This window comes from Rhinichthys klamathensis, unplaced genomic scaffold (genome assembly GCF_029890125.1).
Source record: "Rhinichthys klamathensis goyatoka isolate OS25496 unplaced genomic scaffold, OSU_Roscu_1.1 h1tg000245l_1, whole genome shotgun sequence".
Classification (NCBI taxonomy): domain Eukaryota; kingdom Metazoa; phylum Chordata; class Actinopteri; order Cypriniformes; family Leuciscidae; genus Rhinichthys; species Rhinichthys klamathensis.
Window position 1 is genome coordinate 265,409 of NW_026606767.1, and position 20,653 is coordinate 286,061.

Consider the following 20,653-nt stretch of genomic DNA (forward strand, 5'->3'; position numbering starts at 1 on the left):
GATCTCGACTCACTTCACTTACACACCAGAGCGCTGCAGAGCCTTTTAGACTTCACAGACCTGTCAGCTCACAGTAAGATCAAGACTGCTGGTGTGGCGGCCCAATTCCCAGAGAACAGAAGAGAAGCGCGCAGACGCACAACACCTTCCCAGCCTACAAAACACACTCCACCAGAAACACACACGCACAGGTTCCTCTGTGGAGAAAGCATCCCAAATCTGCACTAATCACTGTCTCAACAGGAACCACTAGAATGATATTTAGAAGTATATCTTTATCGTTATATTTATCTGGCCTTAATACACTAGCTCTGTTCCAAAACCTAGTGAGCTGCCTACCTAGATAGCAAAAAAGGGCATGGAACACAGTGATTAAAATTGCTGTTTGATTATTTTTATAATTTAATTTATGCATATATTTATTTAATATACTGTATGCTTATGAAATCAAAACTGACAGTTCTTATTTTTCATGGAAAGCTGCAGTGTTTATTATAAATGAATGTGTTTCATGTGTAGAGGCCTATTTTTAAATTAGGCTGCATTTGGCCAATTTTTTGGGGTAAAACAGGACAAAATATTGAATGCCTGAATGCATTGCAACAAGCATAGCATCTGATCAAAATTACTGTTTGTTTGATTGTTTGTATAATTTATTTAATATATGCATATTTCATTTAATATTTAAATTCACATACACATTAACATAAAAATTTATATTCATGTGTACATTCAAATTCGCATGCAAATTCACAACTAGCGATGTTGTTGTTAACTTAAACCAATTAAAACAATTGTTCATCGTTTTTCATGTAAGTTCACAATGCATTAGCTGATGCTAACAGATTAACTTTTGATTTTTTTTAAATGTATTAGTAAGTCTTGAAATTAACAATAACTATGATTAATAAAGGCTATATAAGTATTTATTATCATTAATTCATGTTAACTAATGTAGTTGACTAATGTTAACAAATAAGATCTTATTGTAAAGTGCTTTGTTACATTTTCTTTTCTACTTAAAATTGATAGCAGCACTAATAGCCAAATTAAAAATCTTGAATTATTTACACTTTTGCACTATATAATATGACACGAAGAACGATAACTGTAAAGATGAAAGTATATTAGCGTCAACCAGCCGACGAAATCGTTCTGTTTATTCTAAGCGCGCGCTTCAGTTTTGTCGTCTGTCGCTTTAAATGCTCAAGCTCATTAAAGCAGGATGGATTCTGATTGGCTGGCAATGTTTTTATCGTTCATCGGCTGGACAACACTATTCTGATTCCAAATGATATCGTTCGTCTGTGCCGGTATCGTCATAAGTGTGGTGTGGGCTCTGCTATTCTTTTACATTTAGAACAATTTTTATATCTTTATATGGTCATAATACGCTGATTTCACGCAGCCGTTATTTTGAAATTGAAAGCGAGGCTCCGGTGGGAAGTAAACCGGAAGTGTCGCCTATAATCACAGGAGAGTCGCGAATGCGTTGGCGTATTGTTGTGTTTAATGTAGAAATTAGTTATTCTAAAAATGTACATACATTTCTTTAATACTTTACACACTGACACTCTCTCTCTCTCTCTCTCTCTCTCTCTCTCTCTCTCTCAGGTTCTCAGGCGCTGGTTGGCTCTTCTTCTGGTTCCAGTAAGTACAGAACCCTTAAGAAACGAGAGGATGGCTCTTTCATCCTCTCTCTCTCTCTGATGTGTCAGTCATCCCTCGCTCTCCCTTTCTTCGTTGTCTCTGTGCTCCATCCCTCGTTATGTCTTCTTCATTTTTCATGGGCCGCCCGTCCCGTGGCTTTCATCATCGTCAAATCACCGAATCTAGCCGCAATTCAGCCTAACATCAGAGAGCAGGGGGAAGAAAGATGAAGAAAGATGAAGGGAGATACAGAGGAAGAGGAAGGAACATAGAGAGACGCAGGAAAGATGACGTGATTCCTTAAGGGTTCAAAGAGAATAAGAGAAATTAGAGATTTACTCTGAGGACACGCCTACATCATTACATGCACTAAACACACACACAATCTCAGCCAACATCTAAGAAGGGATTTCCCAGAAAACAACAGTACAGCTGGTGGTTTGCTGTCAGAAACACCCCTGCAGAAATTCACCATGATAACCATAATTCCCCCCCATATCACCATTACTGGAGTTATTGTTACAGTAAAACTGTGGTAAGTTGGTCTTATAAAACTAAAATGTCAATCAGATCTCTAAAAATGCTGGGATGTTTCAACCCATGTTTGGGTCAAATATGGATGAACCCAACCATTGGTTTAAATGAACCTGTTTAATTTAAACTAACGGTTGGGCTCGTCTAGCCTGGCTCCGCCCTCCTACGTACTTCCGCTCAATTTTCATTTTCCTTCAGTACGTCGTCTGGGTTTGCGGTATAATCTGAGGTTTTCTCCGGCCAATTTTTACCTGTCCAATCAGCAAACAGAGGGAGTGGCTGGGAACGATGACGTTGAGGTCGTGCGCTAGTTTGAGTTGTGGTTCAGTAATGGCGGAGGAGAAAGATGCGAGCGAAGGCATTCGGGCCGTTGTGGCAACGCTGCCGAATATCCAGAAGTTAAAGCCGGAGCAAGAACAATCTTTGCTGAGTTTTGTTGGTGGCCATGATGTTGTGGCCCTCCTCCCCACGGGGTTCGGGAAAAGTTTGATTTTCCAGCTCGCTCCGGTAGTGGTGAATGAGTTGGCTAAGGCGAACGCTAGCGATTGGTTATGGCAGATCCAGAGTGGCTCTGGGCAGATCCAATAGTTTTAAACTTCAACAGAGTTCCCGCCTTCAAGCAAGTTAGCTTGTCAATGGAGATTGGCCAGTCTCTCTGTACAAATGAAATGAGAGTCTGGTAGGACCAGGCTAGGGCTTGTCTATATTTGACCCAAACATGGGTTGAAACGACCCAGCATTTTTAGAGTGAAAATTAAAGCTTTTGTTAATTGAAATAAAAATGAAATAAAGTAAAATATTAGATAAAAAACTTCTACTTGCACTTATTTTATCTCAGTTAGTTAAGGCACTAAACTGAATAAAAAAGCTAAATATAAAAAAATAAAAACAAAATTACATTACAAAAGCACATAAAATTACTAAAAGTAACGTCAGAATGAAAACTGAAAATGTATATAAAAAAGGCTAAATCAAAATATTTAAAATATACTATAAAAGTGTATAACTAATACTAAAAAAACAGTGGATTATTTTAATTATCTATTATTTATATTCTAGCTATATATGCTTAATTGTACATATTAACTATATTTTAATTTAATTAGTAATTTAAAGGTGCATTGCGCAACTTTTCATGTTAAAAATACCTGTTTTTCTATCCTATACATGCTTAAAGAAATGCCTGATGGGCTGAATGAGCCCTTCTCTGCGCACTGAGATTGCCTCTATAATCCTGTACAGTAAAATATATAAGAGGGATTCGGGCTCGAATTTGAGACTGGGCATGACGTCATGCGCGTTCACGCTCACCAGGCTATGTCTCCCAGATTTGTGTATTCGTCGGCGCCGCCATTCTCCGCATCAGCGAAGACAACTCGTGCGTCAAAGTTAGAAGATGGATTCAAAGAGACCGGCTTGTAGTCCATTCCAAACCCCAACGCAAACTCCACGTAAAGTAAAGAAAATAAACATTTTGTCTAGTGCCACCACAAGGTCCAAATTGGAGTGAGACAGGCGTCGGAGTAAGACGAGAGTCAACCTCGGGAAGGCATTCAACAAATGGAGAGATCTCCGGTCTGCTCTTGGTCTCAAACGGGATCCTCAGTTGGCTTTTTTCTTGATAAAACGGTAAGATATAGCCCAGTCTCTAATATTTGATACGGCCAATCTATGTATGACAACAAATGATGATGCGTAAAATGTGTAATGCTTTAGCGTAAGCTAGATACATGTACAATCAGAATTGGTTGCAGTTTCGCTTGTCGCCAGAGGGGGCGTAGTTCTGCAAAAACTCAGAGACTTGCGTTTTGCACCTTTAAAAGGTTTTTTTAAATGAAAATATAATTTTTTCTTTACAGTAAAAAATAAGCACAAATGAGACAATTGTTGTCAATACAGTAAGATGTTAAAAAGAAAATTACAGAACAAAAACAAATAAAGAAAGCTTCCTATGTTTATAGTGGTTTTACAACAATAACTATAACTAACTATGATATATTTACAGGAACTATGATAAACAAATATTTCTAAGCGATATCTCTACAATTGTTTTCCTTCAACAGTTGCTTGCTACTTTAACTTTTCAGCAGTTGTCTTTCAGTGTGTGTGTGTGTGCGTGTGAAAGTATCTAGCACTATTTCAAACACATTTAAAGGATCTCGAAGCACTCATAACTCCAGAACGGTTTACAAAATACATGCAATTTAACTCAGTCCGAAAGTTTTCTCAAACTGGCTTGATTTATGCGTTGTGGCGGAGCATTTTTCAAGGAATGCTGAGTAGATCCTGTCGCCGTAGCGTTAGTCTAATTTTAAAGCTGTCTGTGTTCCTGCGGAAAAGCACTTAGTGGAAGTGGAGCTCGGGAATTTAAGAGCGTTTGTGTAACGTCGTAAAGCTTTAAACTGCCTTCCGGCGACATGACGCTGGTGCATCTGAGCTGCCATTCAGGAAAATGAAGTGTGGGAATCAACAGGAAATGATGTCCCATTGTCACTGGAGCCACATTAGAATTTAGAATGCAATCCTGACACTCTCAAATTCACTGTGACGTGACGGAATTCCATTTTTAAAAAGCAGCATAACAGACAGAGTGTGTGTTTCTGTGTAAGGCAACTAACTACACATGGCTCTTTTTGAGTTGTGTGTGTGTGTGTGTGTGTGTGTGTGTGTGTGTGTGGCATATGGCCTAGAGAAATCAAACTCATAGATCATGTCCGTGTTTTCTCTCCCCTGTAGTCTAAAGGTCTACAGGTCTTCCACACAGGGGAACATCTCTCACAAACACACACACACACACTCAAATGTGCAAGAAGAGGGGAGATGATATGTAGGCCAGGGTATGTGTTGTAACCTATAGTTCGTTGTAAATGATCCACATGACACAGGTTACCGTTAACTGTTGTATTCTGTTTAAAGAAAAGCAGAAACCAGAACAGAACGACGCAGCATATACTCACCTCTGTCATTGCACACACACACGCACACACACGCACGCACACACACACACACACACACACACACAGGGATTATACAGGGTCAGTGTGTGTGTTCAGACAGGGATTACGAGGTCAGAGCGGCGAGTCTGATCCTCTGGATGCTGGTTGGTCAGTTGGGCAATAGCCACAAACCAGTACACACAAACACCACAGGAAATGACAGGAAGACATTCTCTCTTTCATTTAGGAAAATTAGCATAATTCAAACAAACATTAATTTAAGCGAATGCCATGAGTCAAAGTTCCAACATTACATCTTAAAAATATATAGGTCAGTATTTGTTTTGTATACTATACTGTTCAAAGGTTTGGGATCAGTATGAATTTTTAGAAAGAAATTAATACTTTTATATAGCATGGATAAAATTAATCAAAAATTCTAGAGTAAAGGCATTCTATTCATCAAAGAATCATGAAAAAAAGTATCAGTTTCCACAAAAACAATTCTGCAGCACAACTGTTTTCAACATTGATAATAATCAGAAAGCAGCAAATCATCATATTAGAATGATTTGTGAAATGATCATGTGACATTGAAGACTGGAGTAATGATGCTGAAAATACAGCTTTGATCACAGGAATAAATTACAGTTTAACATATATCCAAACAGAAACCGTTTTTTTTTTATTGAATTTCACAATATTACTGTTTTCACTGTATTTTTAATCAAATATATGCAGCCTTGCTGAGCAGAAGAGACTTCTTTCAAAAACATAAAACATCTCACCGACCCCAAACTTTTGAACAGTAGTGTATATGATCAGAAGACAGATCTCAAGAAGGAATAATCAACATTTGACAGCATAAAATCAGAGTCTGTCTGTGGTTCTTCTGTTGCTGTTTCAGATCAATGCCTGCAGGTGTTAATTTCAAATGCGTATTAATTTGCTATTGTTTGTCTTTAATGCCAGCAGTGACTGACACTTCAGATGAAGATTTCACTACAGCTGTAACAGAATCACCAGCTTTGAACACAGGTGGGACAGGGTGACCCTCAAAGCCTCCCGTAGTTGTAGCAAAGTAGGAAAAAAGCTAGAAATGATGCATGGCATCTACATAGACTGTAGAGATTCAGATCTAGAAACATACCGGTAGTTAGTTATATTACCCAAGTGTACAAATTAAAATAATTTTGCTAAAAAAACCTGAGAATTAAAACCTACTAATTAGATTAACTTGTCATGTATTAATATTTTTTATGTTGTTGTTGAAATGTTTTATGTATGAGGTGGGAGGAAAAAAAGGTGTTGGACACAGTAAGTCCTGAATATAACATATCTAGATTAATATTGATGCAATATAAGGTACTTTACATAGACTATACTAGTTGCTGCGTTACTAGCAGAGCTTAATGATGATGTAATGTGCCTTAATCCAACAGAGCGCCATCTGCAACTCCACGAGCGCACACACACACATGCACAAACACATGCATACTGACAATCTGCAATAAATCGCAGCTTCACAATCTAACAGCATCTCACTTAAGAGCTCTGCTGTTACAAATGTGCTCTGGTCAGATCAACTGATGACGCACTGAATATGTTCCAAATGCTTTCTGCAGACTGGCAAACGGGAATACATTACATTACAATACAATATCTGAAATAAAATAATGCAAATATAAAATCACTGTATTTACTGTATGAGAATTAAACGGCATGCACTGATTTAACACAATGAGTGTTTTAAGAATTACATAATGCATCACACTTTTTTTTTTAAAGTAGGCAATTTCAGGGTTGTGCGACATTCAGACCTGAATTGAAAACGACTTTTAAATTCTCAGTCAATTATTGAATTTTAATTGATGTAGAAAACAAGAATGTAAGGCATTTCAAATTTGAAAGTAATTTTAATTGCAAAAAAAAAAGCAAAGATATTTTAAATGTTTAAAAGTAGTTTTGGTAAAGGTTTTAAAAGCCTTTAAGTTTGAAGGTTTATAGAGGCCTTATGGATAGACAGACAATAAATGTAAATTAATAAATGTAAATGGAACACTTCAATTAGCAGAATGAACGTGTTGATTGTTGAATTACTTTTAATTGCAATTCCTCTTCCTGTCATTGCAGTTTAGCTTCCTGTGGGGTGTGACTAGTCCAACTGAAATTCATTCTCATGAATTGACAGGGAGTCGATCGTTCAATTCTGAATTTTGCACAACCCTGGACAGTATACACTGCACAGTAAGCAGTATGCTAGTATTCCTTTCTGAATATTTTAAAACACAGATTGAACATGGAATGAATTCATAACTGCCTCTGCAGTGCAGAATGGAATTACACTTGACACTTGAAAGCAACTGCAAGAACCGAACTACAAGATTTAAAATGCAAGAGTTTTGTTAAGCTCAGCACTTTGTATGTTTGCACGTATTCCATGCTGACTCTGGTTTCTCTAACCCGTTTCTATTACACTCCCCCCTCAAATCCCATTAGATGCTCCTTCAGTGCACGTAGATACTGCAAACCATGTCCCACCAGCTAACATAGAGCCTAAGGCGCTTTATCCCACTACAGAAGCCCCGCCCCCTGCCACACCCCCTTCTCATATTCTCCCTGAGGACACGCCCCACAAAGCCACACCCCTGGAGGAGGGGCCTGTTCACAGACATATAGAGAGCACAGGTAAGGGCACTAGTGTGTGTGTGTGTGTGCGCTAGTGTTACTAGTCTGTTATAGAAGCATCTTTCAAAGACTTGTATTGGCAGTCAAAGCATTGTAGCCAAGCCAAGAGCTCAGCGACTCTGCTGCCAGTAAGTCATCTACTCAAACGTACCCCTAGAGGATTGTGGGTAACGGCTCCAAAGCATGTGCACAGTGGGAAATCAATGCTCAATTAGACAGTGTTTTCCTCTGTCAAAATATAGAGTGACTTTGCATCTTTCAGCACAAAGCGGATTAGGGCAGCCTGTGAATATATAAAACAAAGAACCACCACACACATACACACACACACTCATTGATCGAAGCGCACATACGCACCCGAGGAATGAATACTGCATGACGTTTAACGAGTGAGCGAGAACTCCAGCTCGAGCTCAGATCAGAAAACGTCAAGCTGGCATGAAAAAACGGAGGGAGGAATAAACCGCTCAGCTGAGACGCGAGACAGAGCAGCTCCTCGGATGGATTTAATAAAGGTGGAGATCTTTGAGATTCCCAGTGGCATATCGCGTACGTGTGTTGATGAAATTACAGCATGGTCGTTGTGTACACGCAAAGAGCGTTTGTGTACCTCAAACATCACCGACCTGTCGTTCGAGATTAATTGCAGTTTGGTTTGTCTGTTTAACGTCATGTACCACTTTTCATGTATTTTAGTACTCCCTTGCAATCACTCAGAAGTGCAGTCACTACTGAAGCTACATTCAAATTAAGAATCACATCGATGAAGCTCAGACACAACAAGCAAAACCACTGAACAGAAACTGGAGTTGCACTCCTTTGCACAGCTGATTTATTCTATGAAATGCAAAAAGAAAACAAATTGGTAAAACTGTAAGTGATAATGGGACATTGATATCAAAAATTCTTGTCACCTCCTAAGCTGTGATAATATTTTTAAACCACATGCCATACAACACCGCACAAGCCTAAGGCAAAAGTTACTGGGAAATAGAAGGTGAAAAAGAAAGAAGCTCAAATAAAAGCAAGAATATATATATATTATATAATAATTAGTATGTAAAATAAACTGAATGGATCATTTTTCATGAACAATTTTTATTTCCCAAAAATCTCTTATTTTCTAAACCTGTTCTGGGTGGTGATTGAAAGTCCTACACCAAGCAGAATCTCATCCAAAGGAACCAGTAGAGATACCTGTACACACTGGCAAAAAAGCAGACAATGGACACAAAAAAGCTTTTCTTTGAGACATAATGTGATTAGAATTAAGTAATTCTGTTTTTTTAGCCTGATTTTTAAAGCCCTGTAAAGCCAAAATGACATTTCCCTCTTTCTGATAAACTGCAGTATCTCATAGACATAATCCCCACACCAAGCACCCAGGACAAAACATGATTCCTGTTGAAAAAGATAGGACACACCACAGAGAATCCGAGAAACAGACAGTGGAAGGTATCGTTAGGCGTCCAATTACGTTCTAGTATCGTGGTAGATGTGGTTTTAGTGACATATCCCTAATCTGTGGTTGACAATGAAAAGTGTTGTAGAGACCACAGAGGAGTTTGTGGTCTGTGGTTGCTATAGATTGAATGTATAGTGTGAAAGTCTAATGATTGATGTACAGGTTATTTCTGGCTAGTGTGCTGGCTGTTCAATGGCTGTTAGTAGAGGACAACACAGTGTGTGTGTTTGTGTGTATGAACCAACATTGTGATTATTCGAATGATTGCTCCCAAGCAATCCCTACAGCACCACCAGTGGAGGATTCTGGGAAGGGTGAGGAGATTTCTGAGAAGACTTCTGGGAAACACGAAGTAATTGAAGAAGAAGTAAAGAGAGTGGAGAGTGTTCTGGAGCATAGCAGACACAGGGAAGAAACTGGTATGAAGAGTCTCAATGTGTTTTTTATTCCAATGTTTATCGGCTGTATGTGTTCAATCTCTGAATCATCTTATTAGTCACCAGTGCACCTGAACCTGCTGAATCAGAGCCTGAGTCTGTCGAGTCAATGCCAGAATCTGCGGAGTCAATTCCAGAGCCTGTCAAGCCAATATCGGAATTACATGAGACAATTTATAAACCTCATGGTCATGATTCAATACCAGAATCTCATGAACCAATAGTAAATCCTCATGAACCAATAGTAAATCCTCATGAGCCAATAGTGAAACCTCATGAGACAATAGTAAATCCCCATGAGTCAATGCACAAACCTCATGAGCCAGTAGTGAATCCTCATGGGCCAGTAGTGAATCCTCATGAGCCAGTAGTGAATCCTCATGGGCCAGTAGTGAATCCTCATGGGCCAGCAGTAGTGAATCCTCATGGGCCAGTAGTGAATCCACATGGGCCAGTAGTGAATCCACATGGGCCAGTAGTGAATCATCATGAGTCAATGCATAAACCTCATGGGCCAGTAGTGAATCCTCATGGGCCAGTAATGAATCCTCATGAGTCAATGCATAAACCTCATGGGCCAGTAGTGAATCCTCATGGGCCAGTAGTGAATCCTCATGAGCCAGTAGTGAATCCTCATGGGCCAGTAGTGAATCCTCATGGGCCAGTAGTGAATCCTCATGAGCCAGTAGTGAATCCTCAGGAGCCAGTAGTGAATCCTCATGGGCCAGTAGTGAATCCTCATGAGTCAATGCATAAACCTCATGAGCCAGTTGTGAATCCTCATGGGCCAGTAGTGAATCCTCATGAGCCAGTAGTGAATCCTCATGGGCCTGTAGTGAATCCTCATGGGCCAGTAGTGAATCCTCATGAGTCAATGCATAAACATCATGGGCCAATAGTGAATCCTCATGAGTCAATGCATAATCCTCATGGGCCAGTAGTGAATCCTCATGGGCCATTAGTGAATCCTCATGAGTCAATGCATAAACCTCATGGGCCAGTAGTGAATCCTCATGGGCCATTAGTGAATCCTCATGAGTCAATGCATAAACCTCATGGGCCAGTAGTGAATCCTCATGAGCCAGTAGTGAATCCTCATGGGCCAGTAGTGAATCCTCATGAGTCAATGCATAATCCTCATGGGCCAGTAGTGAATCCTCATGGGCCATTAGTGAATCCTCATGAGTCAATGCATAAACCTCATGGGCCAGTAGTGAATCCTCATGAGCCAGTAGTGAATCCTCATGGGCCAGTAGTGAATCCTCATGAGTCAATGCATAAACCTCATGGGCCAGTAGTGAATCCTCATGGGGCAGTAGTGAATCCTCATGGGCCAGTAGTGAGTCCTCATGGGCCAGTAGTGAATCCTCATGAGCCAGTAGTGAATCCTCATGAGCCAGTAGTGAATCCTCATGGGCCAGTAGTGAATCCTCATGAGTCAATGCATAAACCTCATGGGCCAGTAGTGAATCCTCATGGGCCAGTAGTGAATCCTCATGGGCCAGTAGTGAATCCACATGGGCCAGTAGTGAATCCACATGAGCCAGTAGTGAATCCTCATGGGCCAGTAGTGAATCCTCATGGGCCAGTAGTTAATCCTCATGGGCCAGTAGTGAATCCTCATGGGCCAGTAGTGAATCCTCATGGGCCAGTAGTGAATCCACATGGGCCAGTAGTAAATCCTCATGGGCCAGTAGTGAATCCTCATGGGCCAGTAGTGAATCCTCATGGGCCAGTAGTGAATCCACATGGGCCAGTAGTGAATCCACATGAGCCAGTAGTGAATCCTCATGGGCCAGTAGTGAATCCTCATGGGCCAGTAGTTAATCCTCATGGGCCAGTAGTGAATCCTCATGGGCCAGTAGTGAATCCTCATGGGCCAGTAGTGAATCCACATGAGCCAGTAGTGAATCCTCATGGGCCAGTAGTGAATCCACATGGGCCAGTAGTAAATCCTCATGAGTCAATGCATAAATCTCATGAGCCAGTAGTGAATCCTCATGGGCCAGTAGTGAATCCTCATGAGCCAGTAGTGAATCCTCATGGGCCAGTAGTGAATCCTTATGAGCCAGTAGTGAATCCTCATGAGTCAATGCATAAACCACATGCGCCAGTAGTGAATCCTCATGAGTCAATGCATAATCCTCATGGGCCAGTAGTGAATCCTCATGAGTCAATGCATAAACCTCATGGGCAAGTAGTGAATCCTCATGAGTCAATGCATAAACCTCATGGGCCAATAGTGAATCCTCATGAGTCAATGCATAAACCTCATGGGCCAGTAGTGAATCCTCATGGGTCAATGCATAAACCTCATGGGCCAATAGTGAATCCTCATGGGTCAATGCATAAACCTCATGGGCCAATAGTGAATCCTCATGGGTCAATGTATAAACCTCATGAGCCAATAGTGAAACATCATGAGTCAATACATAAACCTCATGGACACATGCCTATTGAGCCAAAAGTGGAGTCTCATGAGCCAATACACGAATCTCTGCTGCCAAACCCAGAGTCTAAGCCAAAACCAGAATCTATCCCACCAATGCTGCACTCTGTCAGGCCAATAAAGGAGTCTTTATGGCCAATATCGGAATCTGCTGAATCAAAAGTAGAGATGGTTTCATCAATACACGTGCCACATGAAGAGGAGGAGAAGGAAGGGTCTCATAAACAGACAGATGTTGAAGGTATGGCTCAGCTGGTAGTTTCAAACAGCCTGTAGTATAAAATCTAGACTTGATTTATAATGTAGAACTCCATGGAAAGTGTTTTTTGGTCTCTCGAATGGTAAATGACATCTTTTTCTTATAAAGGCTTTTTTAGACTTCATTAAAGCTAATTTAATTTGATAGATTTTATAGGTGCATATTACCCAGTTTGATGAGTAAAAATGGCACTGTCTGATCAATTCATAAGTGGTATTGTTTTTCATCGTGGCCTTGTGAGTGATTCAAACATTATTGATTGATCTGTGGATTGCGCAGTCCTTCTCTTTGCTCGTCTAGAGCCACACAAACACTCAAAAGAGGGTGAAGGAAAGCACACCCATAAGTGGGAGAGAGAAGAAAAAATGGAAGACAAAGATGAAGAGAATAAAAAAGGTAGAGTGAGGTAGAGAAGGAGTGCATTGCAAGTAGTGAAGTCTATAACTGCATGTGCATAGTCATTAGAACCCACATAAACAATAAACTGTATTAGCTTCTGTAGTTTTTAGTTTTTAGACCACGTTATATTGTAGTAAACATGCTTGGTAGTGAATTTTTGGGCCTGTTAAATGTCACAATAATTCTTTTCCGCGTTAGACAACTCATCCCTCCTGTAACCGGACTGATAGCTGCAGATTTGCTTGCCGTAGACTCGATCGCAGTGTTTCTAGATGAACATGTAAAATACAAATTTTCATTCTCCGAAGCTCTTCTGAAGTTCTTACTATCTGGAGGGCAACAGACTGTCCAGCTAAAAGGCATCATATATGACGACTTTAAAGGTGAGGAAGACATGATAATGAGATGAGAAATCAAAGAGATCTCAAAGTACAACATCACAGTATTTACAAGAATGTTCTATAACACATTACAGTGTTTATAAGTGAAAAGGAACGGTTAGTTTTTGAACTCTCAACGTGATATTACAGTGTTTATGAATAGAAGGGAAAAGTAGAATCTAGAACCTGAGTTTGATGATGTTTCTCAACATGTCACTTCATGTCTCCTTTCTAACTTCCATCGATCCCTTCATCCCTGCTTTTCTTCATTATTTGTGACATGTAAGGTAAGTGTGTTGTGTGGAACTCATTTATATTTAATTGATTTGCCTGTTCCTATGTGCTGAGACAGGCTCTGTACTGAGTTCTCGCTCTCGGGCCCTTTTAAAGTGTGCATAAATATTTAAAAACACTTCTGAAGTGCTAAAAAATTCTGAAGTAGCTAAAAATTCATAAAGTTGATTAATTGGTCTGGTAAATATGCATTTAAACATGCATTTGTATAAGTTTACTGTAATATGAAATATCACAGTTGCGCCTTTGATACAACAACATATACAACAAGTGCAACATTAGATTTAGCTATACAAGTTTCATTAATGGCCATGCTTTAAATGCTGGTGAAATGTCCCACACGTCTAACATGTTCAAGGTCTATAAACATATTATAATCCTGTTTGGAGCTGACAAAAGTTCTTTCACATGATTCACATCAGTGTTGCCCAATACCCTGACCTCTGTGAAGCACGCATCAAGCTACAGCATTATCCCCAGCTCAAGCATTGTAATGTAACACTTAGGCCTGGTTTCACAGACAGGGTTTAGATTAAGCCAGGATAAGACCTTAGTTCAATTAGGACCTTTAAGTAGCTTTTATAAACATGCCTTAGAGAAAAAAACATTACTGGTGTGCATCTTGAGACTAAATGACTCTGACATATTTTAAGGTATATCAGTGCAAGTTGCGTTCAGTTAAACCAGCTCAAACATGTATTAGGCTTTAGCCTTGTCTGTGATACTGGGGGTTAAAGTTCAAATTATTGACCCTGATTGCCTCTGATCTTTAAAGTGTAGCAAATCTAAATCAAATCAAAAACCAGAGGGAAGAAATACTGAACCAGTAACATCGAAGGTAGAATAGAATGTTTAAAAGAAGATAATTTATTTGAAATTGAACCTTTTTGTAACTATGATTGTCTTTAATGTCACTTATGATCAATTTGATGCACCCTTGCTGAATAAAAGTGTACACCAGCTAGTGTACACTAGGCTAGCTACCTAGAACCTTGTACCCGTCACATGGAGGTCAAAGTGCAATGAGTGGCTTGCTGAAAGGACACTCTGATGCAAATCAAGCGAAAGGCACTGATTCAGCTTCTCAAAAAGGGGCTACACTGAACGTAGTTCATTAACGCACTGCACACTGATTCTCTATGAGTGACAGAAAGACACAGACATGAGAGTAGGATACAGGACAGGTGTGAATGGGAACTGGGAGAAGCCAAGCAGTTTGACAAAAAGATCTGCTTCAGAAGACGAGGAAACAGCTGTTTTAGAGAAAACATCTGTCATCAGATTTCCCAACATCCCTAGAGCACACACACACACACACACTCACGTGCATGCGGAGTGGGCAAGACTCCCGTAAGAGTGTGTGAGATATCGCCCTGTCAGCAACACACACACACGCACACAAATCTTCATTTCAGCTGTCAGTGCTGTGGGTGGGTGCAGCAGGAAAGACACAAAGTGACGCAAAAGAAAAGAGTCGATAGCTTTTTATCGATTCAGCATCGAGATTGATGTAGTTTGTAGATGTACTCTAACTCTAATCATTTTTTTAAATCATCACGCTTATGATGTCATGAGCTTATTAACATATGAACACCCACGTTTAGATATCAACACCTTGAACTTAAAAACGACATCCTAGAAACCAGCACATTTCTTTACTCTTCTCTCTTTTAACCCTTCTTTATTTTAATCTAGAGTTGCTGACTTTGCCTTTTTCTCTCTCCCTCTCAGATTGTGAATGTAACGGTCACTCGAATCGCTGCAGTTACATCGACTTCCTGAACATAGTCACGTGTGTGAGCTGCAAACACAACACGCGTGGTCAGAACTGCGAGCACTGTCGCATGGGCTTCTTCAAAAACAACTCTGCGGAGCCCGATGACGAGAACGTGTGTATCGGTGAGTAACAGCGCACATTTTTATAACTAGAATACTATGCATGCATTTGAGCATAAATCTTAGAGAGGCATAATAGATGATTAGATGATGTCACTGGCTCAAACAGTAGAGCATGGCACTAGCAACGCCAAGGTCATGGGTTCCATTCCCAGAGAAAATGTACGTATGTGTTGAATGCATTGTAAGTTGTTTTGGATAAAAACAGGGTGAAGATGAACAGGGTCTAAAACGTTTTGAGCTTATTCACTTTCAACCACTTCCAGAGGTAGTCGAAAACGCATTTGGATTGAGCCAAGTTTGGTTTGAAGACGAAATATGTACCATTCCTGATTCCATTCCATTCCTGGACAAAAGAGACAGATTAATACACCAGGTGTAAATGGAAATGTGTCTCCCTCGACTACCTGTGATCCAGTGGTAGAGAGACCCAGTGTGGACTTCACTCAGAGAAATCCAACAGCAAGAAATCTGGATCAAAAAAATCTTCCAGCAAAGAGAGCCAGGAAATGCCTCTAATTGTAACAAAAAAGACATATTGGAGAAAAATACTAGGGATGTAATCAGGAGAAAGTAATACAAAGACCACTGAATGAGGGAAGAAAGAGAAAATGCACTGGGCGCCACAGTCAACAAAGTTAAACTGCAACATTATCTTCCTGGGAGCGTCATATTAGAGATTCCCAGCGGTCCTCAAATAAACTTCCAGAAATAAACCCGGATGTCACAGCTCTTAAATCAGCAGCTCTGCTTCCAAGCGGACGCTGAGAGTACCAGGACGGAGAAGAGAGTCCATCTGCCACACGAGGAGGCAGGGCGCGGGGTAAATGAACGCGTGCTGGGAAGTCAGCACAAATCCGCTCGCCCTCATCGGGTGTGTGCCAGGTGCCAACATGGCACAGGGTCAACACCAGGATCTCCACGAGGAGCACATTTACCTCATCCTGAGCTCACAAGAGCACTAGCGACAGTCTATTGTGTCTATTTTCTCACAGAAGTGCAGTGATTTGCTCTAACGCAGTTGGCTGCAAGCCGATGCAATATACTGTTATATATCAAAATATCAGCGGATAGATTCTAAAAATAATAAAACATAATTTACAGCTGACTATAACAGTGACATAATACATTAGATCTTAAAAAAATTGTGTAAACTGCATTTAACTGCATTCATTAACGATAAAAATAGGCTACTTCTAAAGCTTTTATTAATCTTTAACATTTACTAATGTATTATTCAAATCAAAAATGGCATAACTACAATGAACAGTTGTATTTTAATTTCCTAACGTTAACAAATATCAATAAATACTGTAACAAATGTAATGATAGTTAATGCATTGAAACTAACATTAACTAATGGAACCTTATTGTAAAGTGTTACCAAAAATTGTGTGATTAACAATATTTATAAATGAATAATATACTAATATATTAGCAATGCAATAGAGTGCTGCAGTGAAGATGTATTTTTGTAGGCCAACCCGAAAATTAGCATCACCCTGATTCCCTTGACAAAAACCCAGTGGGATTTTTCCATTGGCTTTTGTATTTTGCAGAGAATAACCTCCATGGCCGACAAAAGTTCATGATTCTTGCATGTTTTGGACTTTTTTGAATTTTGAAGCCTTAAAGGGATAGTTCACCCAAAAATGAAAATGCTGTCAGTAATTACTCGCCCTCATGTTGTTCCAACCCCGTAAGACTTTCGTTCATCTTCGGAACACAAATTAAGATATTTTTGATTAAATCTGAGAGCTGGATAACTCCTTCATGCTAGGTAATTGCATCTGCCGGCCCAGAAAAGTTATTAAAGACATCATTAAAATAGTCCAAGTGACTACAGTGGCTCAACCTTAAGTTTATCAAGCGACGAGAATACTTTCATTTTAGTGAACTTTCAGTTCTCGCACATGCGTCGTGGCGCTCTCGTGAACTCACGTCAGAGGCCCACACTAAAGAAAATGAATAGTTGAATAATAAAGTCGTTATTTTGGGGGGGTTTTTGCGCACAAAAAGTATTCTCGTTGCTTGATAAACTTAAGATTGAGCCACTGTAGTCACTCGGACTATTTTAATGATGTCTTTAATAACTTTCTGGGCCGGCCAGTTTCAATTACAATAGAAGTGGAGGAGTGATCCAGCTCTCAGATTTAATCAAAAATATCTTAATTTGTGTTCCGAAGATGAACGAAAGTCTTACGGGGTTGGAACAACATGAGGGCGAGTAATTACTGACAGCATTTTCATTTTTGGGTGAACTAACCCTTTAATACAATCAGCAGAAGTATAAAGCTAAACTAAGGCTATAAATGAACAACACCACGGTCACATGACTTCGGGCTTCATGCAACAACTCTTTCAGTCTTTATTTAGAAAATATTTTCCCTGAAAGTTTGATTTTGCAAAGCTGTGAAAGCAAACTAGTGAGTAGATGAGTTTACCTGTTCGGCTGTTTTACACGGGGGTATTACTGGTATTTTATGTTGAAGAATGAAATGTGACAATATCTTGAGCTTGACCTTATTTCAGGCATTTAATCAAAAACCTGTTCAAAAACCCATTGACTTAAGGTTGATGGAACCTGAAGTGCTAAATTTATTCTGAGTTTTAACTCGGACCCATCAGCACTGAGTTATCTGCGATAATTATGCAGTTTGATCAAGTCTGTCTCCTGATAAACCAGCTGAACGAATGTTTTCAGGCACACTTTGTCACTGTTCTTTGTTAAACATTACATCAACATTCACAATTAAAACGGAAAACTCAGAAGCAAATGGGTATTTACAGTTATGAGGAATTTTCAAGAGTTTCCTACTGGTAATTATGACATTATGGTGCCAATCATGTGCATTCAACTAACCACTGACATATCATTGCAAAAAAATAAATAGCATGCTTATTTTCTAAATACAAAAAGCAACTACAGAAAATAAAAACACAGTTTAGAAAGCACTAAGATTACATTTTTATGATTAAATATAATGGCCACAAGTGCATGCCATATGCACGCAATATATTTATTCAGAGCAAACAAACTTGAGTGGTGAATTGAATTAAACCTGCCAATCAACTAAAACTATCAAGCCATTTTGACACTCAGAAATAAGCTGTACAAGTTCAGCCCTTTTCCTGTGACTAACTCTCTCTAGTTCTTTTCAGAGTGTAACTGTAATACGATGGGCTCAGTGCACGACCGCTGTAATGGGACCGGCTTCTGTCAGTGTAAAGAGGGCTCAACCGGAGTCAAATGTGATGAATGTCTCCCCGGTTACTATTGGAAACCGGGCTGTTTCCGTAAGTACCTTCCCAATCAGACTTCATTCAACTCTCCCATCTAATTAACTGATCAATGTCAAAGTGTGCAGTCGTCTTTCCATTCTCCTCGGCCAATTTCAGGTTTAAATCAGACATTAATTGGCACAGAACTTCACAAGAGTTTAGTTTCCTAAAGCCATCTGAAATAAAAGTAACAGTTTAAATAATTACTAGTTCTAGCTTGCAGTCATTAGTCTTTACACTGTGGAGTTAAAGCAGAGTTAATTCAACTTCCGAATGGCCGAGAAATGAGAAAGATGCTTTAATGGTGTAGTTACGCCAACTACCATCAGGGGTTAACCTTGCAAACCAGTCAAACCACTACGTAAAAAAAAAATCCTGATTTGTTATAACAACAGTTTTTCTTTTGTCAAATCAACTTGGATAATTTATGTGGTTCAGATAACATAATATTTTGAGTTTCTGTTGTTTAAAAAATGTTGTTAATACAATGGGGTTTGGTTTAATTTCAATCACCTTAACATTTTAAGGCAACCAGGTTACTTACGTTTTTTTAAGTTAAACCAACAATATTTTTTATAGTGTATATGCTGCTTGAGATGCGGCTATTTATAAATAAAAAAATAATTTTATTTATAAATGAATTTCACTGTATATAGTCTAAAGTATGAAAGAAATGTATGTACATTTTTAGAATAACTAATAACTACGCCAACGCATTCGCGACTCTCCTGTGATTAAAGGCAACACTTCCGGTTTACTTCCCACCGGAGCCATTTCAAAATGGCGGCTGCGTGAAATCAGCGTATAAAGACCCTTTATATTATAGAGTGTGGAATCGTTCCATTGCACAGAAGGTTCTTTATAGTGGAAAAAAGGTTTAGATTATTAAAATGTTTTTCACACTAATAAAAAAAAATGGTTCTTTTAAGAACAGTTGACTGAAGGTTCTTTGGGGAACAAAAAATGGTTCTTTTATGGCATTGTTACAAAAACCTCTGGTTTTTACTTTATTTCGATAGACCACTTTAGACATTCTACTAACTCTCATTAGAGTATTAGTAGACTGTTAGGTTAGGGTCGGGTTAGAAGAATAAGTTGACTTGTAGTTGCAAAGTTACTTATAGTCAGTAGAAGGTCTGTTGGAGGAGCATCAAAATAAAGTGTTAGCAGATATTAAGCACTCTATTAAGATATTAAGCACTCTAATACTCTGACATGTAGTTGCAAGGTTACTTATAGCTAGTAGATCGATTGATCGAAAGAAAAGTGTTACTAAACTTTTGGAACCTTTATTTTTAAGAGTGTAGTGACAAAAACATTGTAAGGCTTATGATTCAAACATTGGAATTGGTGTGAAGTTGTGTTGCACAAAAAAGGGGGTGTGGTCTCATAATGAAGAGGGCGGGGTTGATCTGATTTGACAGGAGGCTGACCTATTATCACAGTAGAGAGCCTAAGCCCCTCCCCTCCGCTTCCGGCTCATGGGACCTTATTTCGGAAAAAATATGTATGGTAGTCAATGGCGAGAGACAACTTATCTTTTTATTCCGTCTGAACTGTGCCCTGAATTACACATAATGATGTTTGTCAATTTAAAAGATATGAAAGTCAAGCAAGTCGCAGTTTGTCATAAAACAGAAGAGTAACATTAAGCGATTTTCACATAAAACTAACTGAACTACATCTCCCGGGAAGCGAAACAACGAGCAAGATCCGTTGCTCATATGTGTGCAGTCTGGTACAAAACACTCAGGGCATGACGGCGTAACGTTATGATTATAATGTAAGACTATAGAAAAAATGACAACGTTAGCTTCATTCATTGAGAGAAAAGGTATGACGTCACGTGTGACTTTTGGGTTTGTAGTCTTTGTAATTACGTATTGTCTTATACCTCAACAGTTTTACATAAAACTGCGACTTTCTGGACTTTAAAATGTATCTTTTAAATTGACAAACATCATGTGTGTAATTCAGGGCACAA

At 39.2% G+C, this 20,653-nt stretch overlaps 1 protein-coding gene across 3 annotated transcripts in view; it reads left to right on the top strand.

Annotated features, from left to right (window-relative positions):
* The window catches only part of ntng2b (netrin g2b), an 83,154-nt gene that overhangs the window by 58,723 nt on the left and 3,778 nt on the right, over positions 1-20,653 (top strand). For 2 of the 3 annotated variants that reach the window (XM_056266147.1, XM_056266148.1), the window contains exons 5-7: positions 1,615-1,650; positions 15,223-15,390; positions 18,550-18,684. In XM_056266147.1, coding sequence (XP_056122122.1) covers positions 1,615-1,650; positions 15,223-15,390; positions 18,550-18,684 — 339 coding nt within the window. Of the gene's footprint in view, positions 1-1,614; positions 1,651-6,092; positions 6,159-7,700; positions 7,859-15,222; positions 15,391-18,549; positions 18,685-20,653 lie in introns of those variants that run through there. The other variant, XM_056266149.1, reaches the window with a different exon arrangement.